This window comes from Canis lupus, chromosome 20 (genome assembly GCF_003254725.2).
Source record: "Canis lupus dingo isolate Sandy chromosome 20, ASM325472v2, whole genome shotgun sequence".
Classification (NCBI taxonomy): Eukaryota; Metazoa; Chordata; class Mammalia; order Carnivora; family Canidae; genus Canis; species Canis lupus.
The window spans coordinates 14,662,514-14,682,557 of NC_064262.1; the positions used below are offsets into that span (position 1 = coordinate 14,662,514).

Sequence of the window (20,044 nt, forward strand, 5' to 3'; positions counted from 1 at the left end):
TGACTCACAGAGTAAACTTGGTTGATGGATATATGACCCATATTGTACCAACATTAAAATAAAAAAACATGAGTTCCTGACATTTAAAAATTAAGAGAGTTCAAACAAAAGCCCAGATTTCTAGCTTCTCTTGAAGAATGAAAAAGATAGGGAGGCACCTGAGCCGCATCTCCATATGGCAGCAATAATTCTAGAATTGAGTGGCAGATGTCTCCCTTGGATGGGGCATCCCATAATTCCCTTTTATATTACACCTGGCCAGCTTCAGGACTCATTTACATTATCCAAATCAGTTTGTCTGCTTAATACAACCTGAGTGAGGTAGAAGAAAGGAGCAGAGCTGTGAGAACACAGCACCCATGTGGAGAAGGAAGTGCTAATACTGAGAGTTTGGGTCATCCTGGGGACTCTGGAGGTGGAGATGATAAACAGCAAGATTTGGATAATGATGGGGAGTTTCCTCAGTTTAAATACATCTTTAGTGCCGTATAAATGCTGAAGAAATACATGAACCCTATTAATCAAATCAGTAGGAGAAAGAATGAAAACTGGAGAGAGTCAAGCTTTGTGGTAATTCAAGAAGTAGAAACAATAAACTAAATTTACTTATCAAATAGAGTCCTTTTTTTTGTATATTTTTTATTGGAGTTTGATTTGCCAACATATAGTATAACACCCAGTGCTCATCCCATCAAGTGCCCCTCTCAGTGCCCGTCACCCAGTCACCCCAACCCCCTGCCCACCTCCCCTTCCACTACCCCTTGTTTGTTTCCCAGAGTTAGGAGTCTCATCAAACAGAGTTATTGATATTGATATACTCTTTTCTGAAAGGTAATTTAATCAGTAGGTAACAATGGTTAAGCTATGGCAGTAGAAAGAAGTCATTAATACTGTTCAAAACATTAGGTTATCTTTTTGCTCCTAGACAATAAGATTGTATTTCTTTGCTGGAACGAATTTTTGAAGAGCCACGTGACTTGTTTTGACCAATAAAACATGAGTGAAAGTGAAGTGCTTCATTCTGGGCAAAAGCTTTAAGTGGCATGTTTGGCCACTCTCTCTCCCTTCTGCAATACTGATGTTCAGGAGAGTGCTACTCTACCAGACTTGGCTGTTGAGGGCAGCAAAGCCACCTGCAGACCCCTGATAGGAATGCATTGTGAATTACAAATTGACGTTTGTGGTTTTAAGTCACTGCAGGTTGTTTGTTACAGTAATGTTACTCTAACTTCATTCATTCATGGATTTTAACATGTCTATAACCTATATTATTTTAAAGTACTTTTTCTTTATATCATTGTTAAATTAAATTTAACAACGTACCCTTAGTCTAAGCATTACAAGTGTTACATACTAGTTATATTTCAATTGTGCTTTAATAAACAAAGTAAATGCATAACTATTAGAAGTAATCTTACATACCACATTCTGGGAAACACAAGTAAAATAAGAAATAAACCTTAAGGGTACAAAATAAGAAACTGTGCTCTCAAGTTCCAAGTATGGTTTCAAATTTGAACACCATGCCAGTATTCAGTGAAATATACTGCTTTCTCAATACAACAGAAATCAGGAAGGGATATATATTATGAATATGTGTGTGAATACACCATCTATAAACCGTATCAAGTTTGTTTGCAAAAATCATTAATAAGGACAACATCATCAGTGCAAAGATCTAATTTGCATATGCAAATCCAAAGGTGTACAGGTGTAAAGGGTAGATACAGATACATTTTTACAGGCTTCCACATTGCATCCTTGAGTACTTGACCTTTAGCATCAATTAAAATCATTATGTATACAGCAAGTAAATGCTGTGACATAGACTCATGCATAATTACCATTTTCCAACAGATTGAGTAGATTACAGAAAGGGATGGGGGATATTTATAGGGGTGGCAGCCAAGAAAAGGTCTTAGAGATACCTGCTATTTGGTACAATTTGACCTAAAACAACCCATATATATATTCTAAATGTTATTCATTATAAAAGGAAATACATATGAGTTTATAAAGAAAAAGAAACTTGTTTCAAAAAGATGTCACTAAAACAATCAAAACTATTTATATGCAGAGTGAGTTTTGGAATTAGCAATATTTAGCCTCAAAAAGGAAGAGACTAATGAAACATAATAGCTATTGCCAAATATTTCAGAAGTTGTCATAGTAAAAACATGCTGGATTTATTTGTTTAAGGAAAAAGAAGTAGTATGGAGAAAAGTGGGTAAATCAACAAATAAATTTTAAGCTAAAATTGAGAAATGTTTTTCTAGCTGCTCACCTTTGAGCAGCTCTGACAATCCTCAATAGGAATCATGCAATCTCTCTCTGTAGGGAGGGCTTTGTAGAATCTTAATAACAAGAAGGATTATAAAGACCAGCTAATTTACCACCCTCTCCCCAAAACTTCAGGTCTTTGATTAACATTTAGTCCACTAACAGCAGACAGTAAATTTCTTCCTCTAGAACTATTAATAACAGACAAATAAATTATTATAAATAAAATATTAAAAAAACTCAAGATAGTACCTTTCATTTTCTCTTAATATGTCCCTTCCTTTCTTCCAGGTGTAGACAGGTTTAGGAGAAGCTTTTGGCTTACACTCAATGACAACTTCACCTCCCACTTTGACAAGAGTTACTCTTTTTAAGAGGGTTCTTGAAAAATCTGGACCCACAGCTGGAAAAGAATACAGAAAATAAAATAATTATTATGGACGAAAAAAAAAACATTAGATCATGCTTTAGCCTTTTTCTTTCTACAATGCATTTATTGTTCCCTTGGGCATCAAAGGGAAGAATTAATTTTTTTTAAAGGGAGTAGCACTGTACGTTTTGATGGGTTTATTAAAAATTGAGGTATAATTTATATATGGTAAAATACACCCGTTTCAAGTGTACAGCTCGATGAATTGGACATACTGCACTGTGAAGATCAAGATATAGAGCATTCCATCACTCTATTGAGGGACTCTTAAAAATTATTCCATGTTCAAATGAATAAAAATTTTAAAATTTCAGGGAAGCATAAGGAAAAGATAAACAAGACAATCCACAAGACATTTTTCTGATGATGTAGGTTAAAGCATTCCTTCTTTGATAAGTTTCTGTCTCTGCCTCTCCCTTAGCACTCTGTGCATGTCTCCATGAGAGAACATGCTGAAATGTCTGTATTCTCACCTTCTATGAGATTCTTCTTTTGTCCAACTTTCTACTACTATTGCCTAATGCAATGCTTGGCTCATGCAGGAGAAACTGGGGCTTGCTCTTAGAAAACTCAATTCCAGGCTCACTATGAATGTTCTAAAATTCATTTTATAACTCAGATGGTTACATGAAAATAATATTAAAGAATGATTTCTTTCCTAAAACAATTGATACATATCTGTATTTTCTCCAAAGGAATTTAGAAAACACCTTTCTGAAAAAAATCTCCATTTTCTTCCAAGTTGAATTAATGTGATCTAGGATCTGTTTTGAATAGGGATTCATCTCTTTGAATCTTAATTTTACCATATTTAAAATCCCTGACTCCTTGAAGTTTGGCCTAATAGAATTTAAGATTTTAGATCATGTTGAACATGAAATTTAAATACCACAAATTACTTGAAGGACAGAAAGTGAGCGTGTATGTATGTAGGTGGGGAGAATGGGAGTCAATTTCATAATTGTACTCAAACCAGGTACTAGTGATATAAAAAAATAAATAAAAATAAGCTTCAGTGTATACATAAACCACATCTTCTTTATCCATTCATCTTTTGATGGTATATGTATACAATGGAATATTACTCAGCCATTAGAAACGACAAATACCCACCATTTGCTTCGACATGGATGGAACTGGAGGGTATTATGCTGAGTGAAGTAAGTCAATCAGAGAAGAACAAACATTATATGGTCTCATTCATTTGGAGAATATAAAAATAGTTAAAGGGAATGAAGGGGAAAGGAGAAAAAATGAGTGGGAAATATAAGAAAGGGAGACAGAACATGAAAGACTCCTAACTCTGGGAAACGAACTAGGGGTGGTGGAAGGGGAGGTGGGTGGGGGGTGGGGTGACTGGGTGACGGGCACTGAGGTGGGCACTTGACGGGATGAGCACTGGGTGATATTCTATATGTTGGCAAATTGAACACCAATAAAAAATAAATTTATTTAAAAAAAAGAAAAAAATAAGCTTCAGTGAAAGCACCACTTGAATAAATATATTAGCATGATTAAAAAGACATATGAAATTCCTAATAAATACTACAAAAAGTACAGAACATGTGTGTGTATTATATGTGTGTGTATGAAGACAGCTTGATGAAAGACAGAAGAGTTGAAATTGCAAAACTCAAACAAGAAAGACTACAACTGGAAAGACTTTGAAACAAGTAAAATCTGTGGAAAGACTCAGGAGAACCATGCTATAAGCCCTGCCATGTTAGAGTACATGGTCAAACTAAGCCAAGAAGAAGAATGTGGGTGAGGGGAATCGTGGGTAACATAGTTTAGCCTTGGATACTGTGTTGACCTGAGTTAGTGGGCTCTGTGTTTGCTGCCATGTGTGAAATATGTGAACAAAGCCAGCATTTATGTTATATTGGCATCGTGCCCCCATTTACCAATGCTATACACGGTAATATGCAACACAGGAAGGTTTTTGTAGCACAATAGACCCGTTCTCATCTTAGGTAAACATCTGAATTGACACATTAATGTAAAAAAAATCAAATTTCTATAAGTCTTTTAAAAGAGTATTTTGTGAACTAGAGTTAAAAATCTGTATCATATAAAAATCCCTTCTTAAAACTATATCTTTCTACACACACATTTTTATCACTTCAGGCAGACATTTTTCATCTGTTCAGGAGGAATTCTGCAATTGCATTTGAAATGAGTTTACATAAATCAAACTGTGCACAACACATAGGTGTATTTGTCGAAAAACTATATATTGCTTTTATGAGATTTAAAATAGCATGATATCAGCCACACAGAAGACAGAAAACACACCTTCCAGTTTCAGAAGCATTTTTACTGTACTGTTTATGTGCATATTATCTTTTTGGATATCCTAGAAATAAGACTGGCTTTGAGTATCTTTCACTAATACAAATGGAATTATATATTCAAATCTTTTCTGTTTGTTTACTTAATTTGTTTAATTTACTGCTATTGTTATTTAACCCTGCTAATCTATCAGCTTCCATAGTAAGCTGTGGTTCCTTCTAGGACAAAATTGTCAAACCTTCATCAGTTTGTGAATACTTGACCCATTAATGGTTTTCTTAACATTCTGCCGTTTTGTGACTATCTCTTGCACCCAAGATGCCCTGAAGTGTATGGAATGATGTTTTTTCCTGTCTGTACCCTGTATTTAAGTGAAAGGAGCCTGTTAAATTTGACATTCACAGAGAAATTAAGTTTTAAAAGTTACTGGTAAGGTCCCCAGAAGAGCACTATTAGAACCCAACCTTTGCTGGCACTTAAAAGTTTAGTATACGTTGAAGGTGAAATTCCAGGTTCTTAGTAGCTCAGAAAAGGTAAAACCAATTGTCAAATTGCCCAATCAAGTCTCAGAGTAGTTCAGATACCCAGGGATTCCCATTTGCTAAATCTAATGCACTTAGAGGATAATATTTCTTAAATCAACTACTAGAGGGCACTGCTCTCTCAGCGTTGTAATGAGTCATGTTATAGGACCTCTTCCATTTGGAAAATGCAACTTTTTATTATTTATCAATGATTGTTAATCCATTAACATTACATGATATATGAGAAGCATCCAGCTAAAGAAGCTCTCCCCGTAATTCTCAACTGTTTGATTTTACTGAATTAAATGACTCTTGGTTACATGTCAATGGTATTTAAAGTGGCTAACAGAACCCCTAAAAACAAAAGTTTTGTGACTAAGTATCATTTTTCAAGAAAGACAGTAAGCATGGTAACTCCTTAACTAGATGTGCAGTCACATTTGGGAAATGTACGAGTGAGATTTTTTTTTTTTTACATGAGTGTGATTTTTATTAATGAAGAGGAAAGGATAATTGTGCGTGCCAATTGTATCACAGTTGGTCTGTAGAAATATCACTGGCAACACTGCCAGTTGATGGAGACTATTCACTTTGGCCCTTTTAGAAGTTTAGAATTCTAGATTATTTTAGCCTTTATCTATTATCTTTATTACCTCATTATTCCATAAAGATGAACCTAGAGTTAATGCATTCATTCAATGTTTTTACCGCTGACAAGATAGTGCTGGTATCAGATTTTAAAACCCCAAGATTTTTCTAGCTTGCTAGGCAGATAACTAGAAGGCCGGTTACAATGGGAATCTTCTTTCTAGGTCCAGTATTTCAGAATGGTGGATTCATAATCAGCTCTCTCTCATCAGGGATGATATTCACAAGGAGACTCAACAAAACTCTTAAGTAAGATTCTCCTACTCTAATATCAGCATGATGTGTCCCTTCTAAGTTTCTAGTACCTGTGCCCTGCTTTTTTTGGTCTAATTCATTGAAGGCCCTGCTTTACCAGGGGTCTTTCTGACCATGGTAGGTCTTGCATTTATGGTCTCCTGCTCCTTTGGGAAGGTTATTTTAAAAGAAAAATAATAATATTTATAGTCACAAGGTTGTTTTGAAGAATAGATGAAATAATACATGTATGGTGTATAAAGTCCTTAGGCCAATATTTGCTTCATACCTACTTCTCCTCTCTGCTATCTCCACCAGTGCCATGTGACCAGCACTATCATTATTAGGGGACTCTATGCTGAAATATAAGAGAGCTTTTTAGAGCCAAATAAACTCATCTTGGTTTGAACAATTTTTAAATTTTGAAATAATAACAGTTACAGTGATAGAGGTCTTGTATATTTCACTTAGTTTTGCCCGGTGATTATACTGCATGTGAGTATTACACAATATCAAAATAAGGAAAGTCATCATTGGTACAATGTGTGTTGTTAGTTCCATGTTATTTTATCACATATGCATACTTGAATAATGACCACTGAAGTCAATATAAGAAGTATTCCATCATCACAAAGATTTTTCTTGGGCAATCCTTTGATAGTCACATCCAGCTCCCTCCTGCCGAATTCTCCCTAATGTCTAGAAACCACTAATCTATTCTCTATCTCTATAGTTTTGTCATTTTGGGAGAACATTTTATATACAGAATTGTATAGTATGTGACCTTTTGATATTTTTTTTTTTTTTTTTACTCAACCTAATGCTCTTGAGATCAATCCAAATTTGTGTATCAAGAGGTTTTTTTATTGCTGAGTAGTGGTATCTCATCCATTCTGATATAGATAAAAAATACTTCTTTAATGTTGCCATTTCAGGCACTATGGTAACTAACAAATACTTTTGAGCACAGGAACCATTTCAAGATCTCTTAACACTTTCTCTGCCAACAAGTAGGATCAGGCTTTGCCTTATATGTTTTATATAAGTTTTGAACAGCCGAAAATTAATTGTGGAGACTAGAGTGGAAAATCTTTTTCTTACTCCAAGCAAAATACTTTTAACACTATATTTTATATAGTAATTAAAATGTTGACTAAAAATCATTCTTACATGTTTTAAGAGTTTCAGCTACTAAACCTCTATTAACTGCCTCTGAGCTACCCTTTTTAAGACAGTATGCATTTTTTAAATATCTAATCACTTTGACCTCCTTTATCATTACAAGTAGTGATATTACATTTGGCACAATGTCCTAAACACTCATATAGAATTCACATCCTTGGTTAGAAAAGTAGTGTACAGTACTGTAATGTCCTATTTGGTTGTAACTTTGTTATGAGATAGAAATGTCTGTTGAATTAACAAAAGAGAGCCATTAGAATGTGCTGGTGAGAATCCTAGAATTCTAGTGGTTAAGACATTGTAGCATTTTTCATTAGCAATCATTAGATCATCAGTTCCTTAAAGGCAGAGGCTACGTATTATGGATCTATATATCCCTTACCTAGTACAGTGTTTGGCACAAAGTGGATGTTTAATCAGTATTTATTGAATACTGTATGTTGTAGGAGAGAACTCAGGAATTCAGTTCAAAACAGGATATTCTTGGGGCATCTGGGTGGCTCAGTGGTTGAACATCTGCCTTTGGCTTAGGTCATGATCCCAGGGTGCTGGGGTGAGTCTCGTATCAGGCTCCCCACAGGGAGCCTGCTTCTCCCTCTGCCTATGTCTCTGCCTGTCTCTGTGTGTCTCTCATGAATCAATCAATCAATCAATCTTAAAAAAAAGAAAACCTTAAAAAACAAAACAAAACAAGATATTCTCATGATGCTTTGCCTGGATACCATATCAATTTCTTCCCTCCATGTGGGGTTGTAGGTGGCTTCTTGGGTTTCATGGCCTGTCTACAGTACACTCCATCCTTTCTGAAGTTGGGCCTTAGTATAATGACATAATGAAGTAGAATTACCCAAGAAAAAAAACCTGGGCTGTTTATACTCCTAAACTACTCTGAAACTACCTGGTGTGATGGTAGATTGTTTAAGAAATAGCTCTCAAAACAAAATATGGAAAAACTTAGCTTTTAGTGCTCGCAATTTCTGTGGTTGAATACTTCCATCATGGCCAATTTCAAGTTACCAACAAGAAGCCAATGAAGATTGAGTTGAGAAGGATACACAGACTCACCTACCGTCAGTAGGAGCTATTCTTTTCCCCACTTCCTCTAAACACAGTCTAATGGGAAATAACAGGACAAGTAGGCCCTGGGAGTTCAGCTTTCCCCCACTTTGAGCCTTTTTCTGAAGCAGTACCACAGTCTCCTCTTTCCTCCCCAGGCACTCTCAAGCCACCAGGGCAGTGCTGAAAAGATAGGACTTGCCACATACTTGCATTTCCTTTGATTGTTTCATTTTGTTCCTTAAGGCTCTGTGAGTCAACTTATCAGGGTAGTTTGAAGGGCTTCAGTTACACATGCTCTGCCCTAGATACCCAGGCTCAAGAGAAACATACGGCATGGATAAGCTATGTTTATGTTATCCAGTAGTGACTAATTTCTTATCATCATCCTTCAATAACTCTGTACTGAAGGGGTTTTAATGTGGAAAGAGAACATATATTTTGCCTTTGTGCTATGTTCACTTTCAACCACATTCAAAAGGGTTCATTAAAAGCAACCTGCCTTATATTAAGTATAAAATTAATTTCTTCAGGAACCTAAAAGAGCCACAGTCTGCTTATGTTGAAGAAAAAAAAAGCTAGAATGTTGCTCGTGCAAATGCTTTATTTCTGGTAGAAATTGTCTCACATGATTGATAGAGCTTCTGTCAATACGGAGTTCAACAATGGAAACACGGATTCACTGTATGTACAGTGGTGATAACAAGGGAACAGCCTAGTCATTATTCTGCCCTCCAACTCCCACTGGCTTTTGTAAGTTAGAAAGCTACTCTGCTGTGATAGCTTAAGATTGGGCATCAAAGGGATTTACAAAGCAGATTCCAGACCTGTGGCACCTAAATTGAACGGATCACAGGAATCATTTTGAGGACCTTATTAAGTGTATATACTCTACCCACCATGAGAGGGACCTGAGAATTTAAAATATTATAATTTTTGCCACTGAAAATGTGATCCTCAGAGCAAAAGCACTGGTAATCACCTGGGAGCTTGTTGGAGATGCAGAATCTCAGGCCCTACCCAAGACTTGAAATCAGAATCTAAATTTAACAAGATCCCTAAGTAGTTTATACATGCATAAAAGTTTGAAAACCACTGTTAAATATTCAACACCAATTCTAATACTTCTGGACTACCAAAAGAGAATCTATTTGTTGCTAAAAAGTGGTAGAGGGGAAAAAATTAATTACTTCATTTCACTTATTTATTATTCACTGAATCAAAAAGACTTACGTAGCTAATGGTAAAAGATAAAAAGTAACAAAGAATATGGCTAAAGTAAAATATTGGAAGGGTAGGAAACCATCTTACTAAACTTGGTACAATAGAGTGAGCTTTTAGAAGCCAAAATGGACATGTCAATATGGTATGCAGAAGGAAGAAGAGCATACTCCTCACTGGTGGATAAAAAAAAACATGTAATTTTGCTAAAAGATTCAAACTTTCTTCCTGGTTCTATAATTTAAGAAAAATTTATTGGATATCTCTTTAGGCAAAATACTGTACTTTTGGGGGCTTCTGGGTGGCTCAGTCTATTGAGCAACCAACTTTTTTTTTTTTAAGATTTTTCATTTATTTGAGAGAGAGAGCAAGAGCATGCACAAGTGGGGGCAGGGGCAGTGGGAGACAGGGAGAAGCTGACTCCCCACTGAGCAGGGTCCCAAAGTGGGGCTGAATCCCAGAACCATAGGATCATGACCTGAGCTGAAGGCACAGCTTGACCAGTTGAAACACCCAGGAGCCCAGGGACCAACTCTTGATTTCAGCTCAGTCATGATCTCAGGTTCAAGAGATCAGGCCCTATTTCAGGCTTCATGCTGGGTGTGGAGCCTACTTAAGATTCTCCTTCTCCCTATCCATTTGCCCTTCCTCTTTGCACCCTAAAAAAACCCAAAAAGCAAAACAAACAAACAAAAACCCCCAAAACCTGTGGACTTCTGAATGAATAGCAGCAGTTTTACAGAAGACTCAGAGATTTTAGTTGTAGTATAGTATATGGTATCACTGTTCAGTGACACCTTGGACTACATTCTTGAGTTACATTTTAAATTCTAGCTCAGTGAAGACATTTCCTTGGGTGAACTCATATAGGGACTTGTCATAGTATTTATCCCTCAGATTTCAACGTCTCCCTTCAGTTGGCTTTTTAAAGTAAACTCTATGGCCAACATAGGGCCCGAACTTACAACCCTAAGATCAAGAGTCGCATGCTCTACTAACTGAGCTAGCCAGGTACCCCTCCCTTCAGTTGGCTTTAAGCCACCAGAGTCATGCCAACCAACATCTTAGCTCAGTCCTCACATGACAATCTGTGAAATCTCTCTGTATGCCTAATCCTACTCACCATCTTGGTGAAGTGGGGCCTTCAGCCATGGTGAGAATGTCTGATGCCTGATAGTCCTCTTCTACAGGAGGGTTTCAGATTTAAAGTCTTGATCCAAATCAGAAGATTTTCTATGTGGATTGTATTCAATGTACACACAGACACACTCACACATAACCTACAATAAATTTCCTATTTTAGGATAGTGGCTCTGAAAGTGTGATCATGGACCTGCAGCATCAGTATCACCCAGGAACTTGTTTGAAATGCAGCTCCCCAGACCCTACCCCAGCCACTATATCAGAAATTCTGGGGATAGAACTCAGCAATCTGTATTTGAACAAGTCCTTCAATGATTCTGGTGCATGGTAAAGTTTGAGAATACTTTCTAAAAAGTAATGGCCTTCTAATCTGATCAATTAAAGTAGTAGTTCCCAAACTGTGATATTCACTGGAATCACACTTGAGTCCCAGGCCCAGAGATTCACTTAGTTGATATGGAGAATGATAGGATATCAGGATATTAAAAGCTCCCCAGACAACTGTCATTAGCAAAATTTGAGAATCACAGAAATGGGGTTTGCTGGTGATTTGGAGGCTGTCTACAAGATTTTAGTATGGATACTAGTTAATAACAAGAAAACACTTCTGATACAAACACTGCTAGGCTTTAAAAAAGGTTTTGTATGAACCTTTAAAAAAGGTTCTCTTACTTTTGGCAGTAAGGTTAATAATGACATACTCATTTTACTGATAAAGGAAGACTTAGTGACTCGTTAAAAATATCAAATTTGAATTTGAGATCCAAGCACATAGCTTTCCTTTTTCATGACAATTTTAGTAAAGCTCCTGCTTAGATGATGACTCCATTTGGGTAAGAAAGGGCTTTGTCATCTCACTGGCTGCTGATCACACTCAGCACATGATTATTTTGTAATCTGGCTCAATGAGGCAGTTGAGAAACCAGACTCAGATGCAGATGAGCACTTGTGAAAGCCCCTGTGAAATAACTTTTAGTTTAGTCTTAATGTTTTCCTAATTTGAGAGCCAATCATCTGGATAAATGCCAAATTAACCAAATAATTGCTCAAGCCTGCACCTCTCTTTAATTGGACCATCAGTTCCTTAATGGTATTTAAGCATCTTTCTAGGGTCAAATATCCTCTGCCACATAGGCTAGGAGAATCCTCACAATACTGAAGCATCAGACAGAAACTCCTCAGGGCAGAAGCTATATCTGTTCCATTATACTGTCCTGGTAAAGTCAGGTCATATTCAAAAGACCTACTTACTCTTAGGGATAGTTCACATCGTTTCAAAATCGAAGATACTCTAGTAAACTAGTGGCACTCCCCATTATGATCCAGGTAAATTAGACAAAGTAACAAAGCATCGTGGTCTGATTCACTTGGTCTGATACAGAGGACAATTAGTTGTCCTCTGTAGAAAATGCTGTTAACACCCTCACAGATTCTTTTTTCTGGCCCTACCAGCTGTGAATGGTGGCTGCTTATCACCTCTGGCTGCCCCTTTCCCTAGGAAATTGGGAGGTTTTGTTCCATCTGCACCCATGTCACCACTCAACCCCTACTGCCACTGCCACTACCATCTAAGGGGTAGCCCAATGATGGACTGATAAACAGAGATTTTAAAAAATGTTATTCTGGGGCAGCCTGGGTGGCTCAGCGGCTTAGCGCTGCCTTCACCCCAGGGCCTGATCCTGGAGACCCAGAATCTAGTCCCAAGTCAAGCTCCCTGCATGGAGCCTGCTTCTCCCTCCGCCTGGGTCTCTGCCCCCTACCCCTCACCGTGTCTCTTATGAATAAATAAATAAAATCTTTTTAAAAAATGGTTATTCTTCTTGCTTCAGGTGAGAATAACTCTGAAATGCAGTTTATAATCCAGATATCCCTCTCTAGGATGAGAATATAGGCTAGACCATGACCTTGCTCAGCTTCCCTGCCCCTTTCCTATCTTGCTTTCTTTTATAGGCTTTACCCTGGAGGACACTCCTTTAATGGCTCAGAGGTACCCCAATCCCCGCTTCTGCTTTTGGGACCTTAGTTGTGCTCTGTCCTTACCCATGACTACATACACAACATAAACATTCTAATAGCATCACAGAAAATCTCAAGGTTGACAATTCAACCAGTAGTCCTTATCACCAATATGATCATCTAAGTGGACACCAATACTAAACATTGATAGAAATGTTGGAGTAGAAAATTTAAATTTTTACCAACAAAATACTTAGCTTTTTTTTTCTTATAGAGGATACAAGTTCCCCATGATTATAAGACTCTATTCACCCTAATTCCAACATACCTTCTTGAGTGGGAAAGAAGGTTGGAATGATGGAACAGCACCCCAGGGATGTCCACAGGAGTACATTACACAGTCAACCTCTTCGATGACGTAGTTTAATACGGGAGAAAAAGTCTAGGAATAGGTGCCTTGAGGAATACTAAGCTATCAATGGTGATAAGTCAGTTACAAACAAGGACATTTCTATTTGATGTACTCAAAACCAGGCCTACTCTAATAGACTGACCTGAAGGTAAAAGTCTATGTTATTCTCCCATCCAGTGAGTAAATCACCCAGCGCCTACATTAATTATTTAGCAGTTTCAATCCATTAAATATAGATATGTTACATACACATTAAATACTCAGAACACATAAAACAAGACCAAGGGAAAAGCCTATTAAATATATGCTTCCTAACTATCTCTTATTCATGACTCTAGGGTTATTACCTATCATGAAAGGGAATCTCCTCTCTAGCACTGGGGGATCCTGGTATTTGATCAATACTTGGAATCAACATTCTTATTTTTTTTTCCTGATAATAAAGTATTTTGTTTTCATTTGGTTTCTATATTCAATTCAAATTCACCATGATTCTGATAAAGGTAATAACAAATCAATTATTTGAGCTCAAAGAGCCAAACTATTACTATTCTTTAAGAAACAAAGTGACTTGTGGAATACGATCTATTACAGCTTCCCCAAGTGAACCAATATTAATTTATGTGTATTTTTAAATAGTGAAATGTCTTCTCCCTTATTCAGTTAAAATGAACTCTGGGGATTTACTTATTCAACACCTAACTGTCCTTTAATTCACTTAGAGTATATTAATATGATTTTTTTGGAAGTGAAAAGGGGACACTAAAGAAGGAACTTCTAAACTTGCTATTCAAGAGTCTCTAAAATTGGTCCTTCATTTTTTCCATCTATCTTAAACTTTGCCCATATACTTTATATATTTGAATCAGAATTTTTAAACATTCAGGATTCTCTATATGCAAGAAACCATCCAGATGTTTTATAACTTTGAGCCTTTGTTAAGGCATTTCACTCTGATCTGGAATATTCCTGGTCCTCTTTTCTGTCAGTTCAAATAAAATCACTGTTCAAGGCTCAGCTGACCAACCCAGTCCATTAGTCAAACTCTCTTTCCTGAATTCCTGGAAGCCTTACTATTTTTTACCACTGTTTGGCCTGTATCATTTACTGATATGCCTTACTGTTCTCATATCCAACATGGTTGAAATCAAAATGTTTAAATAATTTCTCAGGCATTTTCCTCTTATCTTCTCTGCTCTAGCTTGCTGACCTCAGGGCACTTAAGAAAGGACTCAGAGCGAGAATTCATTTGGAATTAGTTCCAGTCAGAAGTGATTTGAAATAAATCTCTGTAAAAGATGGAGCAGTGATTCCCAACTTGCAGGCCTTGAACCCTGAGTAGGGGGAGGGGACAGGGTCTGGAGAAGGCTGTGGAAGGAGTTGTTTTAAGCTATTGCATTTTTATCCACAAGTAAGAGTATATACATACATCTACACACATCTCATATATACTTTGTTATTGTCAGCTGTGGGTAGGTGCTCTAGATAAAAATCATGTGAGAGCCTTTCTCATTTCTAGCTCTGGGACTTCAGTTATTCTCTATAGTCACCCCATAATCATTTTCCATGAATTATAGTCATTTGTTATTATCAAATTTTCTTATTTTAATAAAGGGACCTACCAAATCTTTTTTTCTTATTTTAAAGAATCTTTTAAAATTATAATGGGGTTTTCCAGAGTTGAAAATTGGCAAGCACTCACATAGAGATTTTTAGGACAATGTGATTCATTCATTAGGTGATCCATCCTCAGTTTTAGCTCTTCTAACTAGTTGACATACTGTTTAATAGAGAACACACTTCTTTTTGCAGAAAATCCTAAGTAATCTATCATGCTGAACTGTCCTCCAAGAGAGTCAGTTACAACAACCAATAATCAGATCCAAGCTGGGCAGAGTGAAACCAGCATACTTGTGCCAGAGAAAGTTAGAATTATTGTTCTCAAAATTTATAGAGTAAGAGATATGTGCCTAGGCTTCCAGAAATGTCATGCTTATACTAGTGCCAAGCCAAGGTGATGATTATTCCAGACTGTTCTTAGGCCTCTTTGAAATAGGCTACGGTGCCATGAACTCTCACATACTCTTGTTTTTTATGGGATGTTGGTTTAAGCTAAAGAACTTGGTAAGAAGAACAGTCATGGAAGCTTTCCCTTCCTTTTTTAATTCACATGAGGAAGAAGTACATTCATCTTGGGAACATCTACTTATACATGTAAGTTCTATGTGCTACGTATCAAAAAGTACCTTGCTGAAGAAAAACTCAGGACTCTAAAATTGGGCAAAGCATTGGGATTTATGGCATCAGCTCCCTTTGTGTGCTTCTTTCTCTTATTCATAATCTTTCCATTATGCTCTCCCTAAGAATTAATGCTTAGGTACTTCAGATAAATTCTGAATTCAGAGTCAAGATTTCTCTATGGGACACATGCAAATTGATAGCCTGGAATTTTCTTTTTCAATGGCCATGGGTTTGCCAATTCACTTAACTTATAATTTCATTTATTGATTTACTTAATTTATAATTTATTTTTTACTGTTTTAAAAAATATTTATTTGAGAGAGAAGAGAGATAGAGATGGAGAGAGTACATGAGGGAGGAAAGAGGCAGAAGAAGATGCAGAGAGAGAATCTCAAGTGGACTCTGCTGAGCAAGGAGCCTGAGTTGGGGCTTGATCCCACAAACTTGAGATCACAACCTAAGCTGAAATCAATAGTTGAATGCTTAACCCATTGACCCACTCAGGTGCTACAAATAATTCAAATTTTAAAACAGTAGCATCAATTTCATCACTTAACAAATTCATTCATTCCTACCCTCATTCAATATTTATTGAGTGCATATTATCTGCTTCACTATTGTATTAAATCCTGAGAATAAAATCATGAGTTAAACCAAATATGGTTCTTGACATCATGGGAAGTTAACATGCGATGGGAGAAAAAAAATCCCAGAAAAACAGAAAGAAAAAAGAAATATTGACAAGTGTAAAACCCAACTGTGGTATCTGTTATAAAGGATAATTAAAAGGCAATATAAAAATCTGCAAGAGATGAAGTTGATCTAGGCATGGGGCCAGGTGTGACTTTCTAAGAAAGCAGCAATTGAACTTGGAGATGGAGAAAGGAAAGAGCTAATGAAGAAGGGAAGGAAAAGCATTTCAAGGAGAAGGAACAGTATGTTCCAATAGCCCCTGGAAGAAGAGAGGATGGTGAATGTTGAATATGCAGAACAAAAAAAGTTGGTATAGCTGAAGAGCAGGGGAAAAGGGGTCATATAGTGAAAGAGCTAGCTGGAGAGGCACACCACTTCTGTATACTCTGGAAAATTCAGATGTAGAAGAACAAGATTCACTTTGCCAGCTGTTCTAAGGAACCTTTCCAAAGCAAGTCAATTCTTCCTTCCTAGCTGAAGTTTGTACCAAATCAGCACCATAGCAAGACTGCACAGCATTTCAGAAATCACTCAATTTAGAAGAGTGGTCGATAGAGTAATAAAAATGGGTACCAAGGGAACCATGTTACCCACTGTAAGCATCAATAGAGGCTGATTTAGGAAGTGGTTTCTTTGTATTGCTTGTAGAAAGCATTGTTTTTTTCTCGAGCAGTAACCTTGGTCTAAAAATTTCTTTACCCCTTTTTTTTGGTGGGGGGAGGGGTATTGAACAATACGCCTAGCAAAAGGCATATTAATGTAGTGACTTAATTTTTTTTTTCCTTTTCATTATAAAGACTTACCTATAACACTAAGCTCTGCACTGGAAAAGATAACTCCATGTTTATTCTCTGCCACGCACTGATACATGCCAGCATCTGAGAGGTTCACTATTGTGATGTTGAGCATTCCTTGCTCAATTTGAATTCTATCCTGTGAAGGGAAAGAGGAACACAAAACAGTGACCTTCTACAACCGAGACCTTAAGGCAATTTTGCTACATGTTATATCAAAGGGGCTTAATGAGAAGAAAATAGCCATCATATAAGCAATTTACATAACATGATCTATTTATCTGTCAACTAAATTTGTGGCAGGTCAGATGCTAAATGGAACAACCTTGTACATCAGTTGGTAAATGGAATTTAAATTGTAGGACTCTCTGGAGTTCTCATTGATTCAATAGTGAAAACATTCAGATTAATATCCCCTCTAAATAGATGCACTTGAAATTTAAAATGCTTTTTTTTTTACTCTGAGGTGTTGTGCTAACTGGGGGAAGGCTTGAGGAGGGGGGAAGTACATCCAAATTTACTGTTTAGAGTATTAAAACACTCAGATTATGAGCAGGCAACACTTTGAAGGTTAATAGAATTATAATCTTCTTGGAGAAGCAGAAATAAATATTTCATATTGGTTTACTCAAAAAAAAAAAAAAAGAAGGTAGGTATTAATAATTTAAGGTTCCCTTACTCTGTTGCTGTCAGTGGCATAATCTAAGTTTAGGACCATCTTCTGGTGGCCGGTTGGAAGAAAGGAAAGTTAGTGCATTGAACAAAAGACCATTCTCATTTGTCAGCCTGAGGATACATAACTTGTATTATCAATTTTCCTAAGTGCCGAACAGGCTCTCCTCCCCAGGAACCTGCCATTTAAAATAAATAAAATAAAGACGTACTGGTTTTCTATTTGCCTTAGGGTTGTGATTTAGCTGGGTAGACACCTTATTAGGCTTTTATCATATCTAGGTATCCATGTTCCCTCACATTAAATAATAGGGAGGAAATGCCTGTTAGTTACCCTATACTATAGTGGTTTGAGTTTTGCTTTTATAATTGGAGCCAGCAGGAGCCCTTCCAGGGACAAGAGAGTAGTACTTGACAGGGTGATAGTCCCCTTTCTGCTTTGTGTGCACTGATGATCCACCATCGCTCACAGCAGGCACTTTTCACTGGGCTGCCTGCGGTGGAGGAAATCTGAGTATGAAAAACTGGCTCTCAACTTGGGGCTTGAGGAATGTCAGGCCATTTGCAATGTCAAATTTCAGTGAACATTTGAGTTCAATTGGAAAATACAATAAAAAAAAGTTAAATTGGACACAGTTGTTCCTCATTCTAAGGTCCTCCTCATCCTCCCTCTTGCTTCATTCCAAGCTCTGTGTCAGGGTCTTCTCCCTCATAGGGGCATTCCTGTATTATGTCAATGTCCCTTCATCACAGATTCTCATGGTACCTTCCAGATGATCTTTCAGAACCAAGGTACTTATTCTTCCAGGTGCTAAGTTTGAGGACTGCTCGCAGCTGGATCTCTCTCTGGGAACTGCTCTTGGCTGAAAGAACTTCCCCAAATCAATGGTCAATGAAGGGGTACAAAGGCAGGGCTCCCTTTGCCTCAATTTAGGAACCACAGGACTTTCTGCTCCAGTGCTCTCCCTGGAGGTCTCTGTTGGAACGGCACCATTGTTTAACCTCCCTCTGCCCAGTGGGCTTCTCTGACTCCTTCAGAGGTGGGGCTCTGAAAGCTTTCCCAGCCTACCTCCTTAATACAAATCTCTGCCACAGAGTCTATTTTTAGAAAATTCAGAGGTGGAGAGTGACTGCTGAAGTATTTCCAAAGAGCATTTGAACGTTTCTTCCCTTTATGCCCTAATCCTCTCCCCCACATGGCTTTTAAGATCTTACTTTCCATATAACCAATTCTGAAAACCTCATTCAAACAAACTTTGGTAGTACTAATCCAGTAGACATTTAACATTTGGATCCTGGACCGATTACTTACTAAGGATGGATGTTGACCTTAGGCAAACTGCTCTGCGACGCCCATTTTACAGATAAGTCGGTTTCCTTGTCTATACATTGGGCATAGCAATAGCAAGGACCTCATAAGGTTCCTTGTGAATATAAGATGAGACCATGTGTTTGAAGTGGCAAGATAGGTTAGTACTTGTTAATGTCTGAGAAGCAGACCTTCCAAATCCTTTAAAAATATTATTATAACCTATCATTTCCCCTTACAAAATGAATAGTCCACATAGAGTTTTTATTTCAGTGGTTATATATTTCTATAATTTCCATTTTATTCTTTTAAAGTCTATCTGCTTATCTTTTCAAAATATCTTGTTTATTTTCATGGACATGATTTCTTCATTTAACTCTTTCAGCACTCTAAACATACTTACTCCTATTTCTATTCCTATTGTTAGAGTATTCTATAGATTGGCTATCTTTCTAAAAAATAAATATTTGCATATGTTTTGGAATATTGTTTGCAGGCTTATTTGTGAAAAGGAGTTATTCTTCTTTGTTTTGTCTTTATTCCCATTAGCAGTTTTAGGGCTCCTCTACCTCATCCCTAGGCCACCAGTCCAGAAACAGATCTACTCATGGATTCTCTGAGTTCCCGATCTGTGAGGATGCTCAAATTACTGCAGCTCTCATCCCAGAGCCAGTGGGAATCACAGTCCAGGACTTTCCACCTGCCTTGCACCACAGCGTCCTATTACAAAAGGCAACAATTTGGCTGCTTCTTTTACTGTATGGCAATAGGTGGGGAAGATCCACACTCTAAGCCTTTACTGCAAAGATATTGTATCCTGTCTCCAGAGAGAGGATATACTTTTTATAAACCTGAGCTCTCAGATATCCCTGCCTGCTCTCAGCCTTATAGTCTGGTGCTTCCAGCCCCAATGATCACTTTTAGTTTTTGTTCCTTTACTGTTGCATTAGAGATGTT

General features: G+C 37.2%; 1 protein-coding gene and 1 long non-coding RNA gene across 22 annotated transcripts in view; one reads left to right on the forward strand and one right to left on the reverse strand.

Moving 5' to 3' along the window:
- Positions 1–20,044, reverse strand: part of CNTN4 (contactin 4) — a 922,691-nt gene that overhangs the window by 127,885 nt on the left and 774,762 nt on the right. For all 13 annotated transcript variants that reach the window (XM_049098179.1, XM_025451427.3, XM_025451465.3 and 10 more), the window contains 2 exons: positions 17,116–17,245; positions 2,533–2,683 (listed from right to left, as the gene is read on the reverse strand). In XM_049098179.1, the coding sequence (XP_048954136.1) occupies positions 2,533–2,683; positions 17,116–17,245 (281 nt within the window). The remainder of the gene's footprint in view (positions 1–2,532; positions 2,684–17,115; positions 17,246–20,044) is intronic.
- The window catches only part of LOC112662844 (uncharacterized), a 171,812-nt gene that overhangs the window by 82,508 nt on the left and 69,260 nt on the right, over positions 1–20,044 (forward strand). Inside the window, exon 8 of one of the 9 annotated variants that reach the window (XR_007404296.1) lies at positions 2,572–2,699. The exons of the other annotated variants lie outside the window; for them this stretch is intronic. This is a non-coding gene — a long non-coding RNA (uncharacterized LOC112662844). Of the gene's footprint in view, positions 1–2,571; positions 2,700–20,044 lie in introns of those variants that run through there. 9 annotated transcript variants of the gene reach the window in all.